The 21,454-nt window shown below is 42.4% G+C and overlaps 2 protein-coding genes across 2 annotated transcripts in view; one reads left to right on the forward strand and one right to left on the reverse strand.

The window, feature by feature from the left end:
* igf1ra (insulin-like growth factor 1a receptor) overlaps positions 1-13,167 on the forward strand; it is an 84,088-nt gene extending 70,921 nt beyond the window's left edge. The window contains exons 11-21 of the mRNA XM_030766804.1: positions 4,012-4,289; positions 4,481-4,623; positions 4,714-4,879; positions 5,215-5,314; positions 5,460-5,530; positions 5,750-5,979; positions 6,487-6,594; positions 7,270-7,432; positions 7,691-7,820; positions 9,492-9,626; positions 12,654-13,167. Coding sequence (XP_030622664.1) covers positions 4,012-4,289; positions 4,481-4,623; positions 4,714-4,879; positions 5,215-5,314; positions 5,460-5,530; positions 5,750-5,979; positions 6,487-6,594; positions 7,270-7,432; positions 7,691-7,820; positions 9,492-9,626; positions 12,654-13,167 — 2,038 coding nt within the window. The remainder of the gene's footprint in view (positions 1-4,011; positions 4,290-4,480; positions 4,624-4,713; positions 4,880-5,214; positions 5,315-5,459; positions 5,531-5,749; positions 5,980-6,486; positions 6,595-7,269; positions 7,433-7,690; positions 7,821-9,491; positions 9,627-12,653) is intronic.
* A 5,801-nt stretch (positions 13,168-18,968) lies between these two features.
* Positions 18,969-20,779, reverse strand: pgpep1l (pyroglutamyl-peptidase I like). The gene is made up of 5 exons (XM_030765329.1): positions 20,746-20,779; positions 20,510-20,562; positions 20,018-20,134; positions 19,524-19,750; positions 18,969-19,251 (listed from the first exon to the last, which is right to left on the reverse strand). Exons 1-5 carry the CDS (start codon positions 20,777-20,779, stop codon positions 18,969-18,971), a joined length of 714 nt encoding a protein of 237 aa, XP_030621189.1.
* Positions 20,780-21,454: the final 675 nt, after the last annotated feature.

The raw sequence follows: 21,454 nt of genomic DNA on the forward strand, positions 1-21,454 counted from the left end.
TAATTGTTTGTAGCTTGTTCAGAGACAAGTGGGATGTTCATTGCGCTGGTGGTATCTCTCTAACTGTAATCAATGGAAAGCATAATCTTCAAATGAGCATTTATTTTCTATTCTGATAGACTAAAGCTCGTGTTGGACACTTTTGCTTGTTCTCAGAATTACTCTACCTCAGTTGAACAGCTGACAGGAATACCAATCCACCACAATCAGCAGGATAATTCTCACGTATTGGTGCAAGGTTTTCGGAGTAAAATTTATATTCCAGTGTCACACAGTTTATCTTTATTTGTAAGTATTAGTGCACCTCTCTTGTAAGTCAAGGCTGACATAGATGGAGATATTTGTCACATTCGCAAAATGTATCAGTGTCTGATCAGACCCTCCATCCACACAGAGTTCATGCTTCAATACAAATCACAACATTTAAGGGGAGTTCCTCCGAATGTGCCGGATTGAGAAAAGGAGTCGAAGATGTTGAGAGCCTGTGCAAGGAACTGAACTGGGGGGGGGGGGTTGAAGGACGGGAAATGTTTTCCGTTTGGTCTTCGGTCTCCTCCGCTCTTATTCTCTCTTGTTCTCTCTCTCCTTCTAGCCTCACACACACTCTTTGTCCACTGCCTTGTTTGGAGTGACCGGCTGCCAGGAAATGTACAGCAAAGCCATCAGGAATGTTAATGAATTACGGGGAAGGACTGCTCTGGGCTGACCAGACAGAATACAGCTATGAGGGGAGAGAGAGAGAGAGAGAGAGAGAGGGAGAGAGAGAGAGAAAGAGAGAGAGAGAGAGAGAGAGACAGACTGTGCTCTGGCTGGTCTTGGAGGTGTGTCATCATGATCTCTCACACTGCAGTGAATCAGCTGTTGGGTGCGTGGTCATTAGAGACTCTGTTATGGGCTGGCGTCACTCCCCCAAGCTCTCACGTCAAATGGGGAGAGTAGTGTTTCATCCTGGGTGGCAGGCCACTGGTGAATTTGTGGAAACATTATTGTTAGCCAGTGGGGTTTGATAGGAGAGTAGAGGTGATGTTTGAGTGCTGAGCTCCTCTTTGCCCCTGTGCCAGAATGACTGTCTGGGGTATGCTTTCTGCATGCAGGAGTCTGAGAAAACTCCTACTTTGGCACTTTGTGAAGAACTGTGTAGCTGTACAGGTGCAAATCTTCCCCTGAGGCCCACGCTGAACATGCGTGAGGGTCTTACGCACATAGCACAGTGTGTTTATGTGTGTGTGTGCGCGTGTGTGCGTGTGTGTGTTTGCGGATAAATTGTCGCCTTACATCAGCATACTGTTCTAAAAGTGTATCATCTGAACATTCTGTTTCTGGATGAAGTCAGGAGGCATGCTTGTCCTTATCAAGATCTCACACAACCAAGGTGAGAGAGGTGGATTACCATCTCCAGTGTTTTGAGTGAGTGTGTGAGAGAGAGAGAAAGAGAGAGAGAGAGAGAGAGAGAGAGAGAGAGAGAGAGAGAGAGAGAGAAGAACAGAGAAACAGAGAAACAGAGAGACGACACCAGCCCAGCTGCAGTGTAGGTAGATAGTGAGGGTCACATTCCAGTTCACTTCAGTTCATCTGAGGACACGTCTGCCTTCCAGAGCACTGGGCTCCTCAGACCAGACCAGCTCCCCACCTCACACAGAGAGACAACCGCTGCCTCAGGTTTCTCTCTCTCTCTCTCTCTCTCTCTCTCTCTCTCTCCACACACGAATGTGACCCAGCCCTAGGGCTCTGGAGGATTGAGTGGGTACCATCCAACCATTTACCCAACGTACAACCCTCAGGTTTCACTGTTTGTACTCCTGAATACCAGGCAGTGTTGTGCTGGTGTCTACGTGCTACAGAATGGTGTTGTGTAGCCTACTTTCTCAAAGTAGTGTCAATACTGGCCTGTGCTACTGCTCCACATTCTGTACGTGGCTAATGGTTCTGGATGACTAAAGAAAAACATAATCATAAATTTAGTCCGCTAACTAAAAGTTAGAAATGGAATGTGAACAGGGATGTGTGATTTACTAGTTCTGATTTCTCACTGCCCTTGCAACTCAGAGTGTTTAGCTTGAAGACGAAGTTTTCATCATAATGTCTGTATGATCTGAAGGGAGACTTATGTTTATGTTACTACGTATCTGCCAGATTAATTATTGTTTACCGCCCTAAATTTAGATTACCTTAAGTTAAAGCAGAACAGGTGTCATATACTGATGTTGTTTGATGTACTCATTCACCTCTGAAAGTTTAGTCAAACTTTGTATACTCAGCTCTTTTAAATGCTACACACTTTGAACTTGTTTATTGTCTCTGGATTTCACAGCAGAGTAGATGGAAAACCTGATGCGGTTGTAATTTTACATGTATGCTTGGAGTCTCTTTGTATGCTTCCCTCTTTGCTATCTGAAGTGTAAAACATTAGTTTGACAGATATTCATAAAAATTTAGGGCATTAGTGAAAAAAGCCACCAGGTCTTTTTCGTTATTCAAATATGTGGTACACTACATCGGTAATTTGACTTTTCTTCGACTCTTATGAAATGCACATATCTAAATGTGACAAAATTTTTCTCCTCTCCTGAAAACAGACTGCTAACAGTTAATGTTCTCCATTAGTCTCTCTCTGTTCTGTGTAACTGTCTTATCTCTCCATTCATTTGTCAGTCTGTCTGACTATTCTCTTGATCAGTCGATGTCTCCAAACTTGGTATTTGTGTACATTCTCACTTATTTCCGCTCACTTCCTCGTCATCATTCTCTCCAGTCGACCTACGACTCTGTTCCCTGATTTAATGACCTTGTAGGATGATTGTTCAATCTTTTCAGAGATCCTGAGCGAGCCAATCGTTACGTGTCTCCTAAGACTGACTCTAGGTAAGGCGGATGCCCTGCTGTGATTGTGGATTCGCAGTGGCCAGCGTTAGCATCTGGGCAGTTGCCGCTACTCCTGCTGCCTCAGTTGTCTGCATGTTTTCGGTGGTGTCAGGGTCCGGTGCAGCCGACCTAGCCGCTTCTGTGGTTCTGATCATCCTCATCGTCATCTTCATCAGGCTTTTGGGGTTTAGTCTCTGTCGCTGTTCAGGATGGACTTAAATGAGCCCCTTGCGTCTTTGTTGTGTGTAGTTTGGTCTGAATACATCATACTCATCTTCATTTTGGCATTTGTGGGTAAGCGTTTGTGTTACTGCTTTGTTTATTGTGTTTTACAGGAAATGAGTTTGTGTATCACTTGTTTACATTTAAGTGATGTTGGTTTAATAAATGTTCTCTTCACAAACATGTCAAAAATCTGATATTTACTAACTATGCAGCTACACTGATTATAACTTGTCAGTTTCATGGAACATGAACCCAAACGGGTATGATTTAAGTTAACCATTCACAAAACATCCTCATAACAAATAACAGGTTATTCAGTAATCCCATTCTGAATCATATCTCCTAAAGACACACTGGGAAGAGAATTTGGGTCATTAGGGTTAGATGGACAGTGTTGACGTTTTTCGTGTTTTTTGGAAGTCTGCTCTTCCCACATCACAGCTCGACACTGTTCCAGCACAGCTGCAGTCACATTGGTTATAAATCTCTGAAATGTCTTCACTCACTGTCTGAGATTGTGTGGTTCAACATTCTGGACTTGCAGCATTAGTGTTGCGGTATCACAAGCGTCTTCCTTGCTGTAACCCAAAGGAAAATGAGCGTCTCTTGCTGTTGGGTTGGATCTGAAAGAACACTTGCAGACACTGGCTCATTCAGTGGCCTGTTTGGAGAGAATAGTGGGGCAGAATAGTGCTTTGGCTCTGTGTGAATTGGTGTCAGTGGAGACTGTGTTTGTGCGTTGTTGTAGGCCTTCTAGGTATCTCTCTCTCTCCTCTTTTTCTCTCTTTCTTTCTCTCTCTCTCTCTCTGCACCTCCCTGCCCTACTTTGGGGTCACATTACGGCAGAAGCACCCCTCTCTGATTCTTATCACTTCATAACCCCACCCACTGACAGCTCTACCCCTCCCCTCTTCTGTCTCTCAGACCCCCAGACCGCCGACGTAGAGACTTGTTCGGGGTGGCCAATGGCACGTTGGCACGAGCCATGGGGAGAAACAGCACAGGACTGGAGAGCAACTTCACTGATCCAGACCTGCTGGACAGAGAGTACCCGTTCTCTGAGGGCACCACCCAGGCAGAGTTCATAGAGATCCTCAACCTCCAACCTTTCACCGTCTACCGTATTGACATCCACGCCTGCAACCGTGAGGTGAAACGCTGTAGTGCGGCTGCTTTTGTGTTCTCCAGGACCATACCTGCTGGTAAGACAACGGTGTGGTACACAATGAAAACCCGAATTCAGAAAGCAAATTATTGAGCTTATAAAATTGCTGCCAGTGCTAATGTCTTCTTGAGTGACCCTGTTCACAGTATTTGTGTGCTTCAGTTTAATGTGGAGTTTGAATTGAATGTTACATTGCCTTTGCTGAGCTTTGTTTGTGTCCTTGTTCAGAAAAAGCTGATGATATCCCAGGCCCTGTGATCCAGGAGAAGGATGAACGCTCTGAGGGCTCTGTGATTTTGAGGTGGCCTGAACCTCATCATCCCAACGGCCTTGTCCTCATGTACGAAATCAAATTCCGCCTGGGCACAGAGGTCAGTATGAGGTACCAGCAACGCAAAAGCACCGTTTACCTCTCTAATGACGAAGCCCACAGCCTGACTATATATGTCTGTGTGTTTCAGCCTGAGAAACACGAGTGTGTGTCCCGCCAGCACTACCGTGAACTAAGAGGAGCTCGCCTGGCTAACTTGGGTTCTGGAAATTACACGGCCTGGGTTCGTGCTACCTCGCTCGCTGGGAATGGATCCTGGACCGAGCCTGTTTCCTTCTATGTGGAACCACCCAAACGTAGGGAACATTCACACACAAATTAATGACTGTTTCACAATGGTTCAATTCATATCTCAGTTCCAAAGAGAGATACCTTTGAGAAGAAAGATTCATCATCATTATTCTTTCACCGTTTTGTTCTACATAAAAAAAGAAATTCTAATTCAAAGCCAATGGCAAAGGTATTAAAGTATAAAAAAATAAATAAATACTGGCAGAACTTTTTGAGGGAAGTGAAAGTGATCTTGACAATTTGAAATGTTGTAGTTCTAGTAAGGGTTTGCTGAAAAACTTTTTTTCCTCATGTTTGCTGTACTAATCATCCATGTCATCTATTTCCCTTGTTCCCGTAGGAGAATACGATCCTATTTATCTTGCCATCTTCGTTCCGATCACAGTGCTGCTCATTCTAGTCAGTCTCATCATTGCTGCTGTCTTTGTCAACAAAAAGAGGTGAGCGCTAGTTCAACCAAAACATTATGCTACCATTGTTTCCTACCTGTTACAGGACAGAGGATACTGGCTCCGTACATTGTTGTCTTTAACCAAAACCATCTGTCATTATTTGTGGTAATTTTTTCCCCTTCTTTCCCTGCAGAAACAATGATAGATTGGGGAACGGCGTGCTCTATGCATCGGTCAACCCTGAATATTTTAGCGCGGCTGAGAGTAAGTGCTGGCTAAATTCTGCGTTTCTCAGTCCCTCAGGGCTGACATGAGGTTAGGGTTTGTTACGACATGCAAGAGAGAAGTATCTTCATACACACTGGTGCACGCACGCAGGTTGAGCTGTAAATAAGAACAGTGCCAATCAGGGTTGAATCTAATGGATGGTTGTGCCAGTTCAGTGTTGAGTTGACGCTCTTGCTCTGTGTTTCTGCCCTTAAGTGTACGTACCTGATGAGTGGGAGGTGCCCAGGGAAAAGATTACCATGTGCCGAGAGTTGGGCCAGGGCTCCTTTGGAATGGTTTATGAGGGTATAGCGAAGGGCGTGGTCAAGGATGAACCTGAAACACGGGTGGCCATCAAGACAGTGAATGAATCGGCCAGCATGCGCGAACGCATCGAGTTTCTCAACGAAGCGTCTGTTATGAAGGAGTTCAACTGTCACCACGTGGTAAGAAAATCTCACTGCTAAGCTATGAACATTCAGCAATGTTGGGACAAAATGTTCAGGAAAAGAGAAAATACCAGTGTTTTATTATTTTTGACAGTTTTAAATGGCTCTATGGTGACCTTTGTAGAAAAGAGCTGAGGGTCCATTTTGACTCACTACAAGAACAAAATCCATATTTAATTAGCAAAATGGAGGTTTGAAAGATTTTCCATCCGGAAGAAGGTTGATACAACCTTTTGGCATCTCTGTGTGTTTTAAAGACTATACTGTATAGCTCATTAATGAGCTTAATTTGAATAATTCAGCACTAGAGCTCTTCCCCTTGCCTTGAAGCTTTTTGGTTGTTTAACATTACTGGTGACAGTGTTTCAGAAGAGCCATGGAAGGTAATTGCTCTGCTAGGTTTCAGAATATTAACATTTTAAAATATTTGTTCATCGTTCATGGTGAGAAGTATATCAGACAATGCAGTGGATTGTTCATATGGTGCGGTTCTGATTGGTCTAGGTCCGACTGCTGGGTGTGGTCTCGCAAGGTCAGCCCACACTGGTGATCATGGAGCTGATGACTCGTGGAGATCTGAAAAGCCACCTGCGTTCTCTTCGCTCCAAAGACGTAAGACAATTTTCCCAAACCAAGACTGTCATTATCTGCTTATATACTAATCCAATGATGAGTACGTCCATTCTACTTCTCTACCAAACTAATATGAATTCTTTACTTCCCAGCCTGAAGCATGAAGCCTCTGCTCATGTTTTGGTGTGGCGATAAGAGTTTTTACCTCAACTTTTATCAGCTACATTTTCTCTTTGCTGAAGATTTACGTCCACCGTACCACATACACCGTCACACAGTTTTACATAAACTGTTATTACGCGTGTCTGATGACTTTGAGTCCATGCCCTACTGTTGATCATCCGGCACACTCAGGCCTCTAATTACTTGTTTGTGAACTGTTCTAAACATGTTACCTGCCACCTCACTTTTCATAGCGTCAGAGGAGTTTTGGGCAGTGAGTGAGGGAAAAAAAGACACAGTGTAAAGCATTACTCTCTCTTTCCTTCGTTTACGTTCAGTTGTAAACTGATTATGTACTATTTGTAGTCCAGCCTTTTTATGATGTGCTGCAAAGAGTACGCCATATTTTTGTTCTCATGTTCTCCCAAGACAAAACCAAGATGGAGAGCAGAAGACAAGAGAGAACGAAAGAGAGAGAGAGAAAGAGAGAGAGAGAGAGAAATGGAGGAATTGCTGAATGGTTTGCTTGTCTTCTTCCCTTTGGCTCTCCAGCAAGGTTCGTCCAGCCAGAATCTGCCCCCGCTGAAGAAGATGATTCAGATGGCTGGGGAGATTGCGGACGGTATGGCATACCTCAACGCCAACAAGTTTGTCCACAGAGACCTGGCTGCCAGGAACTGCATGGTGGCTGAGGACTTCACTGTCAAAATTGGAGGTGAGAGACTCCAAAATCCATGTTTCTTCCCACCTCCCCACCTGTGTTTATTTAACGTAAAACACACTCCAAACCGCTACCTATTCCAAGGCAGGTTTTCAAAAATCGCTTAGGTCATTTCAAGGGGGGGGGGACACCCCTATGGGGCTTTTGGGATGAGTTTTGACAGAGTGCCGGTGACAAGAGTATTACCACACAATGCCGAAACACACATTGCAATCTCTCCCAGACTCATCTCTAGTTTCTTCCTTTATTTAGACTTTGGCATGACGCGGGACATCTACGAGACGGATTACTATCGGAAAGGAGGCAAAGGGCTACTGCCAGTCCGCTGGATGTCCCCGGAGTCCTTAAAAGATGGCGTGTTCACCACAAACTCCGATGTCTGGTATGAGTGATCTGTCCTTGCTGTCTCGCAAACACGCAGCGGGTGTTCTGCTGCCTCTCAGCAGGGTGTGTGTGTGTGTGTGTGTGTGTGTCTGTGTCTGTGTGTGTCTGTGAACTGAAGCACTTAGCTCTTGAGAGACCTAGCAGAGGAGAAGCAGCTAATACTTTCATTCACTGAAATGATACATTTTCCCTCTCACTTTTCTCTGTTGCCTTTCAGCACATTGAAGTAGCTGATAAAAATCTTTCAGTGTTTTGCGTTTTTGTTTTTATAGAGGCCGTTGGCAGTCTCAGTGGTTTATATGAGATGGTAATGTCTCAACATCTTTGTGGAAAGAGATAGATAGAGAGAGAGTGAGTGAGTGAGTGAGAGAGAGAGAGCAAGAGTGAGAGAGAGAGAGAGAGAGAGAGAGAGAGAGAGAGAGAGATATTCGATACCATTCTCAGCCTTTCAATAACTGCTTCCCAAAAATCCCCTGCTCCCCCCAAAATCGTACTCAAGTTGTCTCTGTCAGACTCTCGGTTTCCCCACTGGGAGTCCAACTCCAGAGGCAGCTCTCTGAAATGGAGAAATACTGCCGTTCACTGGCCCCTCTGTTAGCATTTCCCAATCGAGAGTGTCCCACAGTTCTATCTCTTTGTATGTCCTTAAACTCCTCCAGATGTTTAGTAATAATGGGTTGGTGTGCCAGCAGAAACCCACCTCCCTGTCCTGTTCTCCCTATCTGCCCCTTTGAAGTTCTCCAGATGAAGTGTAGCGCTCTGAATGGCCATCCTGGACTCCCATAAAGTTCACTGTGAGGTGTCTTCATTTGTTTGCTTTGTTGAAAACTCCCTTAAATGTGGTTTTGTCTTTCAACACGACGATATTGCAGGCAATTAGATACAAGTCGCTGTTGTAATGGCCTTTTTTAAAGGGTGTTGTGCTTGGTCTCAGATCTTGCGCCAACACAGAAAAATTTGTCCTTGGAGAACTAATGAATACTAACTGGCAACAGTGCATTCTTTGTGTTTTTATGTAGGAGTTTTGGGGGCTTTCTGGTCTGCCGCTGCAGTTTTTCTCACAGGCCGCTGGATAATATATAGACTCATTTGCATTAATGGGGAACACATGGCTATCAAAACAACAACAACAACAAAAAAAAACGAGAAAAGAAAAAAAACATCGTTGTATGAAAGTTCAGGTTAATGTTGTGTATTGCTGTTTTTGTTTGCGTTATTTTAGTCAACTGTCGTGTTTGGGAATGAATTTTGATTTTTTTTTTTCTCAGTCTGGAAAAAGCACTTGAATGATAACAAGGGTTACGAGGTCTGCCTACGTGCCACCACAGTGTTTCAGCAGTCCTTTTTCCTCACACACACACACACACACACACACACACACACACACACCACAGCCTACCACCAGATTTCGCTTCAGCAGCACGGCAGTTGTCCCCAACCATTCTGACTAACGCAACGTGCCCTCAGCGTTCTGACTAAATGCAATAAACTGTCTCATTCTCTTTCTTACCTGTGCATCATGTATCCCTTCCCACTGGATCAACTTCTGTTACTTTTATGTGAATTGTTAGATGTGAATATGCGTGCGTGCGTGTGTGTGTGAAAGAGAGAGAGAGAGAGAGAGAGAATTCCCCCTCATTCTTTCTGTTTCTCTAACTTCCCGCTGCAGGTCGTTTGGTGTGGTACTGTGGGAGATCGCCACCCTGGCTGAGCAGCCGTATCAGGGTATGTCTAACGAGCAGGTGCTGCGTTTTGTCATGGAGGGCGGACTACTGGACAAACCAGACAACTGTCCAGACATGCTGTGAGTGTTCCTCTCCACCTTTATACCCTACGCTCTCTATAAAGGCCCAGGATTTTGCACTGCAGACATGCACTATTCAGCGCAATGAATTGTGAATAAAAAGTCTTTGTTCAGATGTAAATAATAGCTTGTTGACCTGTTCTGACTTGAATGACTGTTTCATTGTGTCGTGGAAGATTTTGAGACTGATTTGTGGCAGATAGTTGGCTGCGTTACACTCCACTCTCCCTAAAAACATTGGTTTTATTAGTTCTCGGTAGAGTCTTCTTTGGCCTGCCTTAATCCTCAATCCCTGAGTTCTGTTTAGTTGGAGTGAGGGTTCTCTGCTTCCTATTTTTTGTTTTCTCCTCCAATGGCATGTTCATCCTTGCTTTGAGACACGGTGTGTTATTATTTATCATAAAAATACAAGATCACAAGATCAGTACTCTGGATATAAGTTAAGGGATTTATGGTCTAATGTATGCATAACTTATGCGTTTCCTCTTAAAGAAAAAAAAAAAAAGTCTAGCCAATCTAAGGCTTGCCCAATGACCTTTATTTGGGTTGTGTATTTTCTAGTTAAGATGTGTCACCTGCCCACCTCACCCCACCCCGCCTCTACTTTCTGTTCAGCAACTTTGAGTGGCAGGGCTTGTGACCTGAATATGAGCTGCCCTTCAGTAATAACAGCTGATTGTCACACTTGTTTGCTCGTACAAAGTTAACTCTTGGTTTTCTGCTGCTCTCCACCCTCTTGACGGGGACAGCAGTGTGCAGGCACTAATTTGAAATGTGTGTCATCACATGCGTATGTGGTGGCAGAGCCAGGCCAAAGCCTGACTGGTGACATTTACGTCACCATCTAAACCTAGGCTGGTGACATCAGGACGCTGTCTGGGAGCTTCCTCCTCAGCAGTAAGCTGAAGCCCATAGAAGGGATGCCGCGGCCAGTGTGTGAGAGATACCAGTCATTCCCGTGGCTGGATCAGTGTCTGCCTACTGCGGCCAACACTCAAATACGCAGACACACACGCACACACGCACACACACACACACACACATGCTAGGACCATTTAATGCCATTTACCATTTACAGAAGCGCACACGCGCACACAGACAAAGACAGACACAGCCCCCCCCCCCCCCCACGCACACATACAATTTCATTAAGGGCCAGCCCAAAGAAATCAGACAGTTAAGGAAGTCACATAGCTACATTTGGAAGCTTTATATGCGTGCATATATATGCATGTGTGTGTGTGTTTGTGTGTGTGGGTCTGTGTCTGCCTGTGTTCGCATGCCCATGAGTGTATGTGTGTGTATCTGGCTGTGGCTGTGTGTCTGGACATGCGTCTCAACTGCTGCTGTATGCCTTTTCTGGGCTGATGTCAGTATAGAGGCATGTGGTCTTCCCCTCCACTCACTCTTTCTCCCTCTCTCTCCTTCTCTTTCTCCCTCTCTGTGTGGCTGGCCTCACCTTACAGAGCCACGGGGCTGCTGTTATGGAGACACAAATGTTGGGTTTCTATGGCAGCCACACAGGAGTGTCCTGATTGTGGGAGCGTGTGGAATCGTGTTGCAAAAGGAACGTTAGGCTCTGCTGCAGCCCTTCCTCTCGCTCCAGTGTCCCACCACAATGAGAGAGAGAGAGAGAGGGAGGGAGAGAGAGAGAGGGAGAGAGAAAGAGGGAGGGAGGGAAAATGAAAATGAAATTATGTTTGATAGATACCTTTGTGTCCCTTTTCTCTGATGTGGGTTTTTTTTTTTACAGCTTGTAAGTCTGTTGAAGGCAGGTCAATATCTATGTAGTTTTTGTGTTATTTTACCCGGACCATTTTAATACCATTTACCTTCATAAATATTTAATCATTTCTGTCTCTGTTTTGGGGTTCTTAGTACGCCAAGACTTTGGCAGCTGTGAGAGTGATAAGTTACTATCAGACTCCACTTACAGTTAAAATCTCGTGATTTTTTTTTTTTTTTTTTTTGTGGATGTCTGCAGCTGACGTGTCTAAAGTTTGCGTTCCCTTACCTCGTCTGAACCACATTCTGCTTCCAAAAACGTTAAATCATTGATGTCCTCGATCCCAGCCTGACGCCTTTATCACGAGCGAAAATTAATGAAAGCATGCTGAAGTGGCTTACTCGTCTGTGTGACAGCAAACTGGTGTCAACAAGCACGACAGGATTTACCACAGCATGTTTTCAGATTTTTTGCCTAAGTGAACGTTATGTGAGGCGGCAGATGGCCCCTTAGTGAAGAATGTGCGACAAACAAAATGCCAAACAGACAGACAGGTTACTCCAGAGCGTAGGCCCATGGCCAAACTGTGACTGTCTTTTTCACAAGAGGTCCTGGAGCTTGGTTTGAACTATGTCAACTTTTAGTTCAATACTGAAACATAGGGACCCCCACCCCTCCACACACACACACACACACACACACACACACACACACACAACCATCTGGATAATGCCTTATCCAGAAGCCCACTATGTTGCTGGGTTCTGGCTTACAGCTGCACTGCTCGCTGAGGATCCAGGCTGGAGATAGAAGGCAAGAATGAAGGGGGTCCTGGCAGGGAGAGACCGCAAAGGCATTTATTTCACAAGAGCAGAAACTGTGAGGGTATTCTTAGCTTGTTTGTGTATAATTTAAGATGTGGTGAGCAGGAGCCCAACTTGTGCCAAACTGTAATGGTCCTTGCTTTTATGATGTTGTTTTGGCGTTTAGTTATTTATTTATTTTTCGCCGTTGGCTTGGTGTACTCTATTCACGTATAATAGAGTGGTGTGACATCTTTTCTCCTCAGTGAAGGTACAGCAGTACACGGCTGTTTCTGCACATGTGGAATTTCCAGTGGGCATGACTATAGAACATTCTGGAAGTTGTCTGCTGCTACGTGACATTTCCATGTGTTCCTGCTTAGTTCTGGTGAACGCTGCCACCTGCTGGCAAGGTGGTGTTATTATAGCAGTGGAGTGGAGCTTTGTCAATATACTCTTTAAACACCTCGCATTTTTCTGTGTTTGTACCACCTGCAGATTCGAGTTGATGCGGATGTGCTGGCAGTATAACCCTAAGATGCGCCCCTCATTTCTGGAGATCATCAACAGTATAAAGGAGGAACTGGAGCCTCCCTTTAAGGAGGTGAGCTTTTTCTACAGTGAGGAGAACAAGCCCCCTGACACAGAGGAACTGGACATCGAGGTGGAGAATATGGAGAATGTTCCATTGGACCCTACTTCCACCCGTCAGCCACCGACCACGGCTCCCTCGTCCCAGGGGACGGCGGGTGTCGGTTCTCAGACCCCCCAGCAGTTACCCTCAGCTCAGGGCCCCGGGACGCCGCTTGGGCCTGCTTCTCCCTCCACAACCCCATCTTCTTGTTCAGCATCTCCAGGCCTGGCCTTGGACAAACACTCAGGACAAGTGGCGGCCAACGGACCTGTGGTGGTGCTGGGACCCACGTTTGACGAAACGCAGCCATACGCGCACATGAACGGAGGGCGCAAGAATGAGAGAGCCCTGCCACTGCCCCAGTCCTCGGCCTGCTGATCCCCCACCCCCACCCCCCACCCCCCCAACCACCTCCCCTTTCAACCCACCTCTCACACAGGGTAACCCACATGTCCCTCTCCCCTTTATCTATGTGGTTACATGTTCTTCTTAAATATTTTTATTATTTTTTTGTTTCTGTTTTGCCGAGGAGTCAAACTCGAGGGGTGTTGGCCGAGCAATTGACGATATCCTACTGTAAACTCAGTGGATTGTTTTTAATTTCACATTTCTATTATATTATTATCAAAGTTGGATGATTTTTTGGGGGTAAAAAGACTGAATGGCGACAACACAAGTTTAAAACAAAAAAGAAACTGCTTTTAATCCTGCGAGTTGTTGTATGTTGGGGGTGGGGGTGGGAGGGGGAGGGGACTTCTTTTTAAAACTGCCAAATTTTTGCCAAATCATGCTTTCTCTTAAAAGTCTTTCTTTATCCTGTTCTCCCTCATGCATTTTGGTTTGCTCTTTGGTTAGGACAAGGGAGGAATGAAATCAAGCAACTGAACTCTTACACTGGTGTTTCATGAGATTTTTTCTTTTCTTTTCTTTTCTTTTTTTTTTTTTTGAAATTTGTATTCCACCCTTACAATCAGCTTGTACAAGGAGTTCTCCTTTATCTTTTTTTTTTCTTTCTTTGAATGGCACAGATCCCTGACTATGGTATTTTACTCCTCTTGCATGTCCCATCTGTGAGATGAACTGCATTTAGAGACAGTGCTGTTGGTAATACAAAACAAACAAACAAACAAATAAACAGAAAAATGGAGTACCATAATCAAAGCAAAATGAAGAGATACGGCCCATCACAGAGCCAAAAAGGAATCATAAGGGATAGGTTTCTAGGTTTAGTAATAAACAGAGAGAGAGGATCAGATGGTATTGACCCTTTGAACATCCTTTTGCTAGGGCGAGTGAGGCATTGTACACAGCAGGTATTTTCTAGACTAATCATTAGTCAATCTATACAATTCACACATTTATATATTGAAAAAAGGTCTTACAGTTGTATGTCAGACCCTCAAATCATTTACACATACACATCATTTCTTTATGTCACTTTTGATAACTTTTTTACGGTTCAGATGTTCACCTCTATGTCTGTACAGAAAAAAAGCTGCTATTTTATTCTGTTTTTCTGTTGTGGATGTTATATATATATACACATATATATATATATATATATATATGTATATGTATATATATATATATATGTGTGTGTGTGTGTGTGTGTGTGTGTGTATAAAGAAATCCTTCAGGTTTAATATTTTATGATTTCCACTACAGTCCATTTTCTTATGCTTTATACTCCTCTAGAAAAGAAAAAAGAAAAAAAAAAGGAATAGTCTTCAGAGTTTTTTTAATGAAAGTGTTTCTCTCTCTCTTGCTCTCTTTTGTTAGAACATTATTATTATTATTATTATTATTATTATTATTATTATTATTGACTTTCTTTAGATCTTACGGACACCTTATCTGTGTGCATGAGCATGTAGTTTTGGCACCCTTATACTAGTTGTCAAGCACTGTGCTTGGTAAATTCTCCAGGTGCAACTGAATCTCAGGTCAACCTTAAGGTTTTTTGTTTTGTATCTCTCCAAACATTCACACCATATTCACTACTATTCTCTCACCCTAGACCCTCTCTCTCTCTCACACACATACATACATACACCCTTGGTTTAGTCCACTGAATGCCCTCTCTCCCATTCTTGCTCCTAAGTGAAATACACATTGCATTTAATCTGCCTCCCCCAGTGCCTCATTCTAAAAAGTCAGGGCTTGATGTGGAAGGTTTTAATTGATTTTATATATATATATATATATATATATATATATATATGTATATATAATTTTTTTTTACTTGACAGTTCTGTTATTTTGATCCATCCATTTCAAATGCTTAGCAGCTGACAGGGCTAATCTGGTTGTCTTAATTTGCCTTACGTGCCCCAACCAACTCACTACCCTCTCCAGCAGGACACATGAACACACTGCTTTTCCCACATGTGCATCTTAATCACAGACAAACATGTAACCATTACTTTTGCTGATGAAATTCACTGTCTGTAAACCAAATAAGGATGGGTTAAAAAAAAAAACAAAAAAAAAAAATGAGGGAAATGGTTGCAACTCAACATTTTTCAGCAAAATCACACAAATGCAGTAGGTCTCATCTGGGGCTTGGTTTGTAACTTTTGAAGGATTTCTCCATGTTTTGAAAAGTGTCGCCATTTGATTATTATTTTTCTCCTTCATAGAAGGTTTAATTTGTAGGATTATTTATTTTAGTTTCTTTTTTTCCTCTCTTTTTTGTAATATCAGTTAAAATCACTGTATAAATGCCCCAAGATTCAGCATAAAGTTGGAATTTTTATATGTATTTTTGTTGGTGTCATGACTGGGGGACTTTTTCTTTCTTTTTTTTCTTCAAACATTTATCTACCTCACTGTTGTTTTAATATATATATGTGTATGAAAAGATAGATACATCTCACTTTTCTCATTATTCTGTTGGGGGACAACCTTGCAGTTGTCCATCTCTGGGTAAAAAAAAAAAAGCCACACACTCTCAGTGGATAGGACTGGAGAGAGGGTGTCCTTAATGCAATCACGTTAACACCTGTTCTTAAGGCCACACCTTACTACTCTGCCCAAGATAAAAGCATGAGCTCGCCAAACTGTGATCGACAGGAGCTCTAAATTAAATTTAAACACAGTTCAATCTGATAGCTATTTGACTGAATTTCATGTTACTGTTAATTAAACAATTCTGTCTTTTCTGTTTTACTAATATTCACCGGTCTATTCAATGCTGACAGTTGACAGTTTGGTTGAACATTTCTAGTTTGGTCTCCCAGAGGACAGAGCCTTAGTTCATTGGAGTGTCTGTAATTCTGGGAGAGAAGGAAGCCCACCCCATCCCCCACATGCACCCCCCCCCCCCCCCCCAACTACCCCACCAAGACATCCTCTCTCCGCTCACTTGCACATAATGATTTCCACAACCAGAACTCCTCACACCATGCAGCTGGCTAAGAGGGTTTCACTCAAATTAGTTAAATATTTTATTTATGGTCATAAAAAAAAGTTTGGAATAAAATTTAACTACAGAGTTTTTCAAACATGAATGATGTAAAAAAAAAAAGAAAGAAAGAAAGAAAGAAAAAAAAAGAGTCCCATACATTTCTTAAGATTAGACACATATGCCAGCAAAACTTCTATCAGCGTCAACAGAGATAACTATCCAGATTTTTTTTTGTTCTTTTGTTTTTAAAGATCCCATCATGTAATGTAGTATCTGGTTACAGAGCTTAATGACATCAACACCCACACACACACAAAAAAAAATCTGTTTTCTCAAATGGATCATTTGTCGTGTAACCCTTGTTTTACTAAACTGTGAACAGATGGTAATTGGGTGAAGGCAAACATACACTGTGGTTCGTAAGAGGTTTAGTTGTGAAATACAGAAATCAGTGCCAGTGTCTTTAAATGAGTGTAGTGCAGTCTGCGCAAAAAGTGTGCTCTCATGTCTCTGATAAATTGCTTTGTGATAATGGAAGTTTCCGGATGTTTCGTTTCTGAATCTCTTGCTGTAAACACTCCAACATCTCTCTGTCTGTTAGAATTGCGCCCCTGAAAGCCTCTGCAGAGAACAAAGCATTAGTGCCTCAGTCTCCCCAAAACGTTCCCCAAGGCAACAGGTCTCCAGCGCTTCTGTCCTAACGTTTTGCTCTTAAATAGAGATAATTCTAATATTACTCACTTAGCTCTGACTGGAAGAAAATCGTAGCACTGAAAATTGATGCCCCCCTCTCTCCCAGCTCTTTATTGCACCATGAGGGCCAAGGGCCCTTACTTCCCTCCTTATCTTTCCGTCTGGCCACTCGTTTTTCATCTGATCCCAAGGACTGACCTGGGGAGTGATAGCCTGCTACACAAATATCAAGAGACATTGTGGTAAAGGGTACTATAACTATAGTCTCCCCGGACATTTCTCTCATCGTAATTGGCCGCAAAAACACACAAAATAATTATTCTGTTTGTCCTGAAATCATTCCAATTGACTTCTTGAAACCAATCAGATTTTGGAAACACACGATGAAAAGGCCCTTCCACAGACCATTCCACTTTTTTTGTTTTGTTTTGTAAACTAATCCTGCTCTATTGCTGCTGACAATATGCTGCTCCAGTGTGTCGGTCCACAGGCCTAGATAGCTCATACAATGGGTGCCAATGCTAATGGAGAGCTGGAGGGACTTGATCAATACATTTTTTCTTTGTACTCTGCGCAAATATTAACAGAGTGGATGAGCTGTCAGGCTTATAATGCAGAGAGAATCAGCGTTCAGGCAGGGAAATAGGAGGCGGTTACCGGTGTTCACCTCATGTCTGACCGACTTGGTAGTTAGGGAGGCACGCTGCTGGAAAAGAATGGCATTTTGTGTGGTACAAGATTTAAAAAAAAAAAAAAAAAGAAAGAAAGAAAGAAAAGAAAAAAGATCTGGATCACTATTCTTCTAAAGGCCTTGTGCTTGTGTTGTTGCATATGTATATGGGTGGGAGTGTATCACATTTTAGATGTAGTAATTAAGGTTTTTGATGTCTTTATAATGATTATAAATATAGACAAATTAGATATCAGTGATATTTATTTCTCTTTTTTTTCTTTCAGTTAAGAAATGGACAAAAGGGTTGGCCTGTTGCAAAGAGAATGTCAGTTTTCAATGAATGCTGCCAAGGTTCCGTTGTTAGTGGTAGGTTACAAATCTACTGCAGATACGCATATGTACACAGACACAAATAGGACAGCAATGTCCAGTAGATTACGGGTAGTCATGACAAAGAGTTAACATGACTAGAATTTTAAAGAGATGCGTTTACAGTAGAAATAGCGCTTATTGCAATGCCAGTTCTTTGCAAACCTGAAGGTAGATTGACTGAAACAGTTGCATTTTCAAGTTATTATTATTATTATTATTATTATTATTATTATTATTATTGTCTTTCTTCAGAATGCAAACCTCAGGTTTAGAGAAGATGCATCAATGCATTACAATTGCAATAACGAGCTTGGGGTTAATAGACATCATTTTTCCAGGCACTGTTGTTTTGCTTGGCATTCCAACAAACTTCAAAAGGGGCCTTGATCTACTGTACTGAGAAGATTTTAATTAATAATGCTTTCATTTCCTTTTGCAAAAACCTGTATCTCTGTGTATCTCACTGACATGATTAGTAAAACTGATTTGATGAAAATGGCTTGGCTGGTACTTCTGTCTTCTCGTAAGTCACGTATCTGAGGCCTCCTGTTTTGTTCTTGTTTTTTTTGTTTTGTTTTCATTCTCACCTCTAGTTGAGATGGTATACTTTTTACATGTCATTGGCTTAATGTGTATCTGAAGATTCTCATGTTTCTTCTTCTTTTTTCTTAAATTTTGAATTAAAAAAGTGAATGAGACAGAAGGTTTGTGGTGAAGGCTGGTTATTACACATGACTGGATGAATTACACATAATGATGTGCGTTCTATACACTTTGTTTAAAGCAGGCTATTTTTATCTCTTGTATTTATTTGTCTAAAACAGTGATTCCCAAGCCACAACCAAAATGAGAACCCAGAAATACGCAAGGCCTGTACAGTGACAGGCACTGATGAAATGTTAGTTCAGCTGGGAACATTTCAACAAGAATGATGTATGTATAGCTTAAAATAATACTACATTCAAACTGAGACGTTCATGATTGCAATGCCTATGCGTGCGCACACACACACACACTCAATAAATCCAGTTATATTTATTGCGCACCACCCTGTAAGTGGTTATCTTTGTGTGCTGCTTGTGACTGACTGAAGGACTTCTGAACCTGCTCTGCATGGGTCTGTTTGTAGTCTGCACTGGCCGTGGGTGCTGTCTGCTTTGGGGTGTCCAGTTGGCACAGCATGGCCTGGATGATGCTGTGTAGCAGAGGCACCAGCCTTGCTGGACATGCCAGACTGCCTGAGGCAGGCACATGAATGAAAGCAGCCCTGCCCTGGCCATGGTACAGCGAACAGTAATAGGTAAAATCACACAAATACCTGTTGAAGAAAAACACCTTTTCAAAAACAGACTTCAAACATTACCTCTTTAATGTTGTTAGGTTTATTGTGACATGAGTCACATTATGGAAACTCGTGGAAGATTCAGTAGAGGGATTAGCTTTCAACTTTTTTTTCTGACTTGAAAACTTAAAACCATCCATACTCCCTTATTATTAACTATACCCTTTGAAAAACCTTCCAATATCTTACCACAAGTGCAAGAGCTTGTGATTTCCTGTTAAAAAAGAAAAGAAAAGAAAAATACAAACCTCCCAGCATCCCTGGAGTAAATCACATCCAGATCCAAACTTTTCAGATGCTTTGTCAGAGACTTCATATCTATGATGGAGTCTAGTGTATCTGGTCCTCCCACAATGCAACAGTGATTGGCTGGGCACAAACCACAAACATCTCTGCCCTTATAACCCTGGTTCTTCCCTCTCTGCTCCAAAGTAATGCATCTGGATCCTGGCGCTATGCCGAGATGGACAGCAACCTCATTATCGCAGAGAGATTGTTCAGAGGAACAAATGTTTACATTTTTTCATCATTTGTAAATAGAGAAAGCAATTTTGTAACTCTTTGCGAACTAAGCATAACATAATGTCCTTAGAGTTGACAGAGGCTGTAATAATAAAAAAACTGAGCTCTCCCAGCCTAAAATGTCTTGCCTCAGGATTTTTATCTTCTTTGTTGTCTTTATGATTATTACTGTGTTGATGATGCTCTCTGGGCTTGGCCACATCACTGCAAATTTGATTACCTTTGGCTTCACAGTCTGCCAGATGTTCGTGATGGCTTCCATGGCTTTGGAATAACTCACAGGGACCTCTTGGATGTGGACCTTTAAGCCATCTCCAAGTCCTATTATTTTCAAACCCTGAAAAGGGTGTTCATCAACTGTTATTTAGGCAACAAGACAATCGTTTAACTTTCTGATTCTAGAAGCAAAAGTATGCGATCACTGCGGATTACGCTTCTCCTTAGACCATAAGTGCTTCTGAACATTACGTGGTTACTCTCATGTCAATCAAGCAAGTCATTATCCTCTTTATTTATCGATGTATTACAACGCCTTGGACTGTGGCAGCAGTACTTTGGGTTTACTCTGACGGTCTCAGATATGACAGGACACTAATGCGTTCTACATTTAGTCTGTGTGTTTAGACTTCTTTCATTTCTATTTATAAATATAAAACATCTACTTCTTATTACAGATTCTGACTAAACAAAGGCAATGAATTTAAAATGATACCTTTGCTGCCTCCCAACTTGGATTCACCAAGTATTGCCTGAACGGACCAAATCCTTTAAAAATAACAAACGAAACTTTCAATTTCCAAAACTGAAATAAAAACTCCTTGCAACAGACCTTGTAAACACAAACGGTTGAAACAGTCATTTGGACACTACAGTTAATGTTATACTATATAGCTTCGTTCTGTTGCTCGAGCTATGCAACTTAGTCTTCCATCCAGAGAAAATACGCACCAGTTATGACTACAACTTCATCGCCTGAACCCATCATATTTCAGAAATTCCACCGTTTAGTGACGGATTTGAGATCATCCTAAACTTGTATCATTAGCCTAGCTTACTCGATAGCTAATTTATTAAAGCTAGTGACTTGCATTAGACTCCGCCCTACAACTCCAGTTTATTGCACTCCCAGTATCTGCATTGGCGAGATGTGGTTCATCGGTTTCGAGTTCCCGCAGGATTTGGCATTTTCATAATGTAGGAGATGTTTCAACTTTAAGCACTTAAATAGTCATTGAATAGCCCAAAACTGCATAATCGTAAAAGGAACTTTCTCTCGAATACATGTTTAAAAATCACTTGCCTATATCTATATAAGCATCAAAATAACTGAGCCAATCAATTAAAAACCAACCGAACTTCGCAAAGGTAAAAGCAATTAGTTGGTGCGAAAACAGATTTTCATACTGCATTGTCAGTTTCTCTCCACTTGGGAGAGCCATCCCATCACAGAGCTAAGGAAGCTTTTTGCTTCTATATCTGCCTTTGAACGGGACATCTGAATGAATAATTAGCTTTCGCCTTCCCTCTGCACTTGACTGCTCCGGCTCCAGCCTCACTACATCACAGCGCCTAGTTCTGACGCACTTCGCTCATGACAGGAGGAGGACATTTGACTTCTTTTTCGTTTCATGACACATACCTTTAAAAATTGTGTTGA

This window comes from Chanos chanos, chromosome 2, assembly GCF_902362185.1.
Source record: "Chanos chanos chromosome 2, fChaCha1.1, whole genome shotgun sequence".
In the NCBI taxonomy this organism is placed as follows: Eukaryota; Metazoa; Chordata; class Actinopteri; order Gonorynchiformes; family Chanidae; genus Chanos; species Chanos chanos.

What these genes read in the sequence shown, in the direction of transcription:
- pgpep1l (XM_030765329.1), bottom strand. Translation starts at nt 20,779, where the DNA reads ATGGGTTCAGGCGATGAAGTTGTAGTCATAACTG. An exon ending in GGCAGACTGTGAAGCCAAAG is followed by an intron (nt 19,751 to 20,017) that starts GTAATCAAATTT and finishes TGCGATAATGAG; the next exon opens with GTTGCTGTCCATCTCGGCAT. An exon ending in TACTCCAGGGATGCTGGGAG is followed by an intron (nt 19,252 to 19,523) that starts GTTTGTATTTTT and finishes TTTCTTCAACAG; the next exon opens with GTATTTGTGTGATTTTACCT.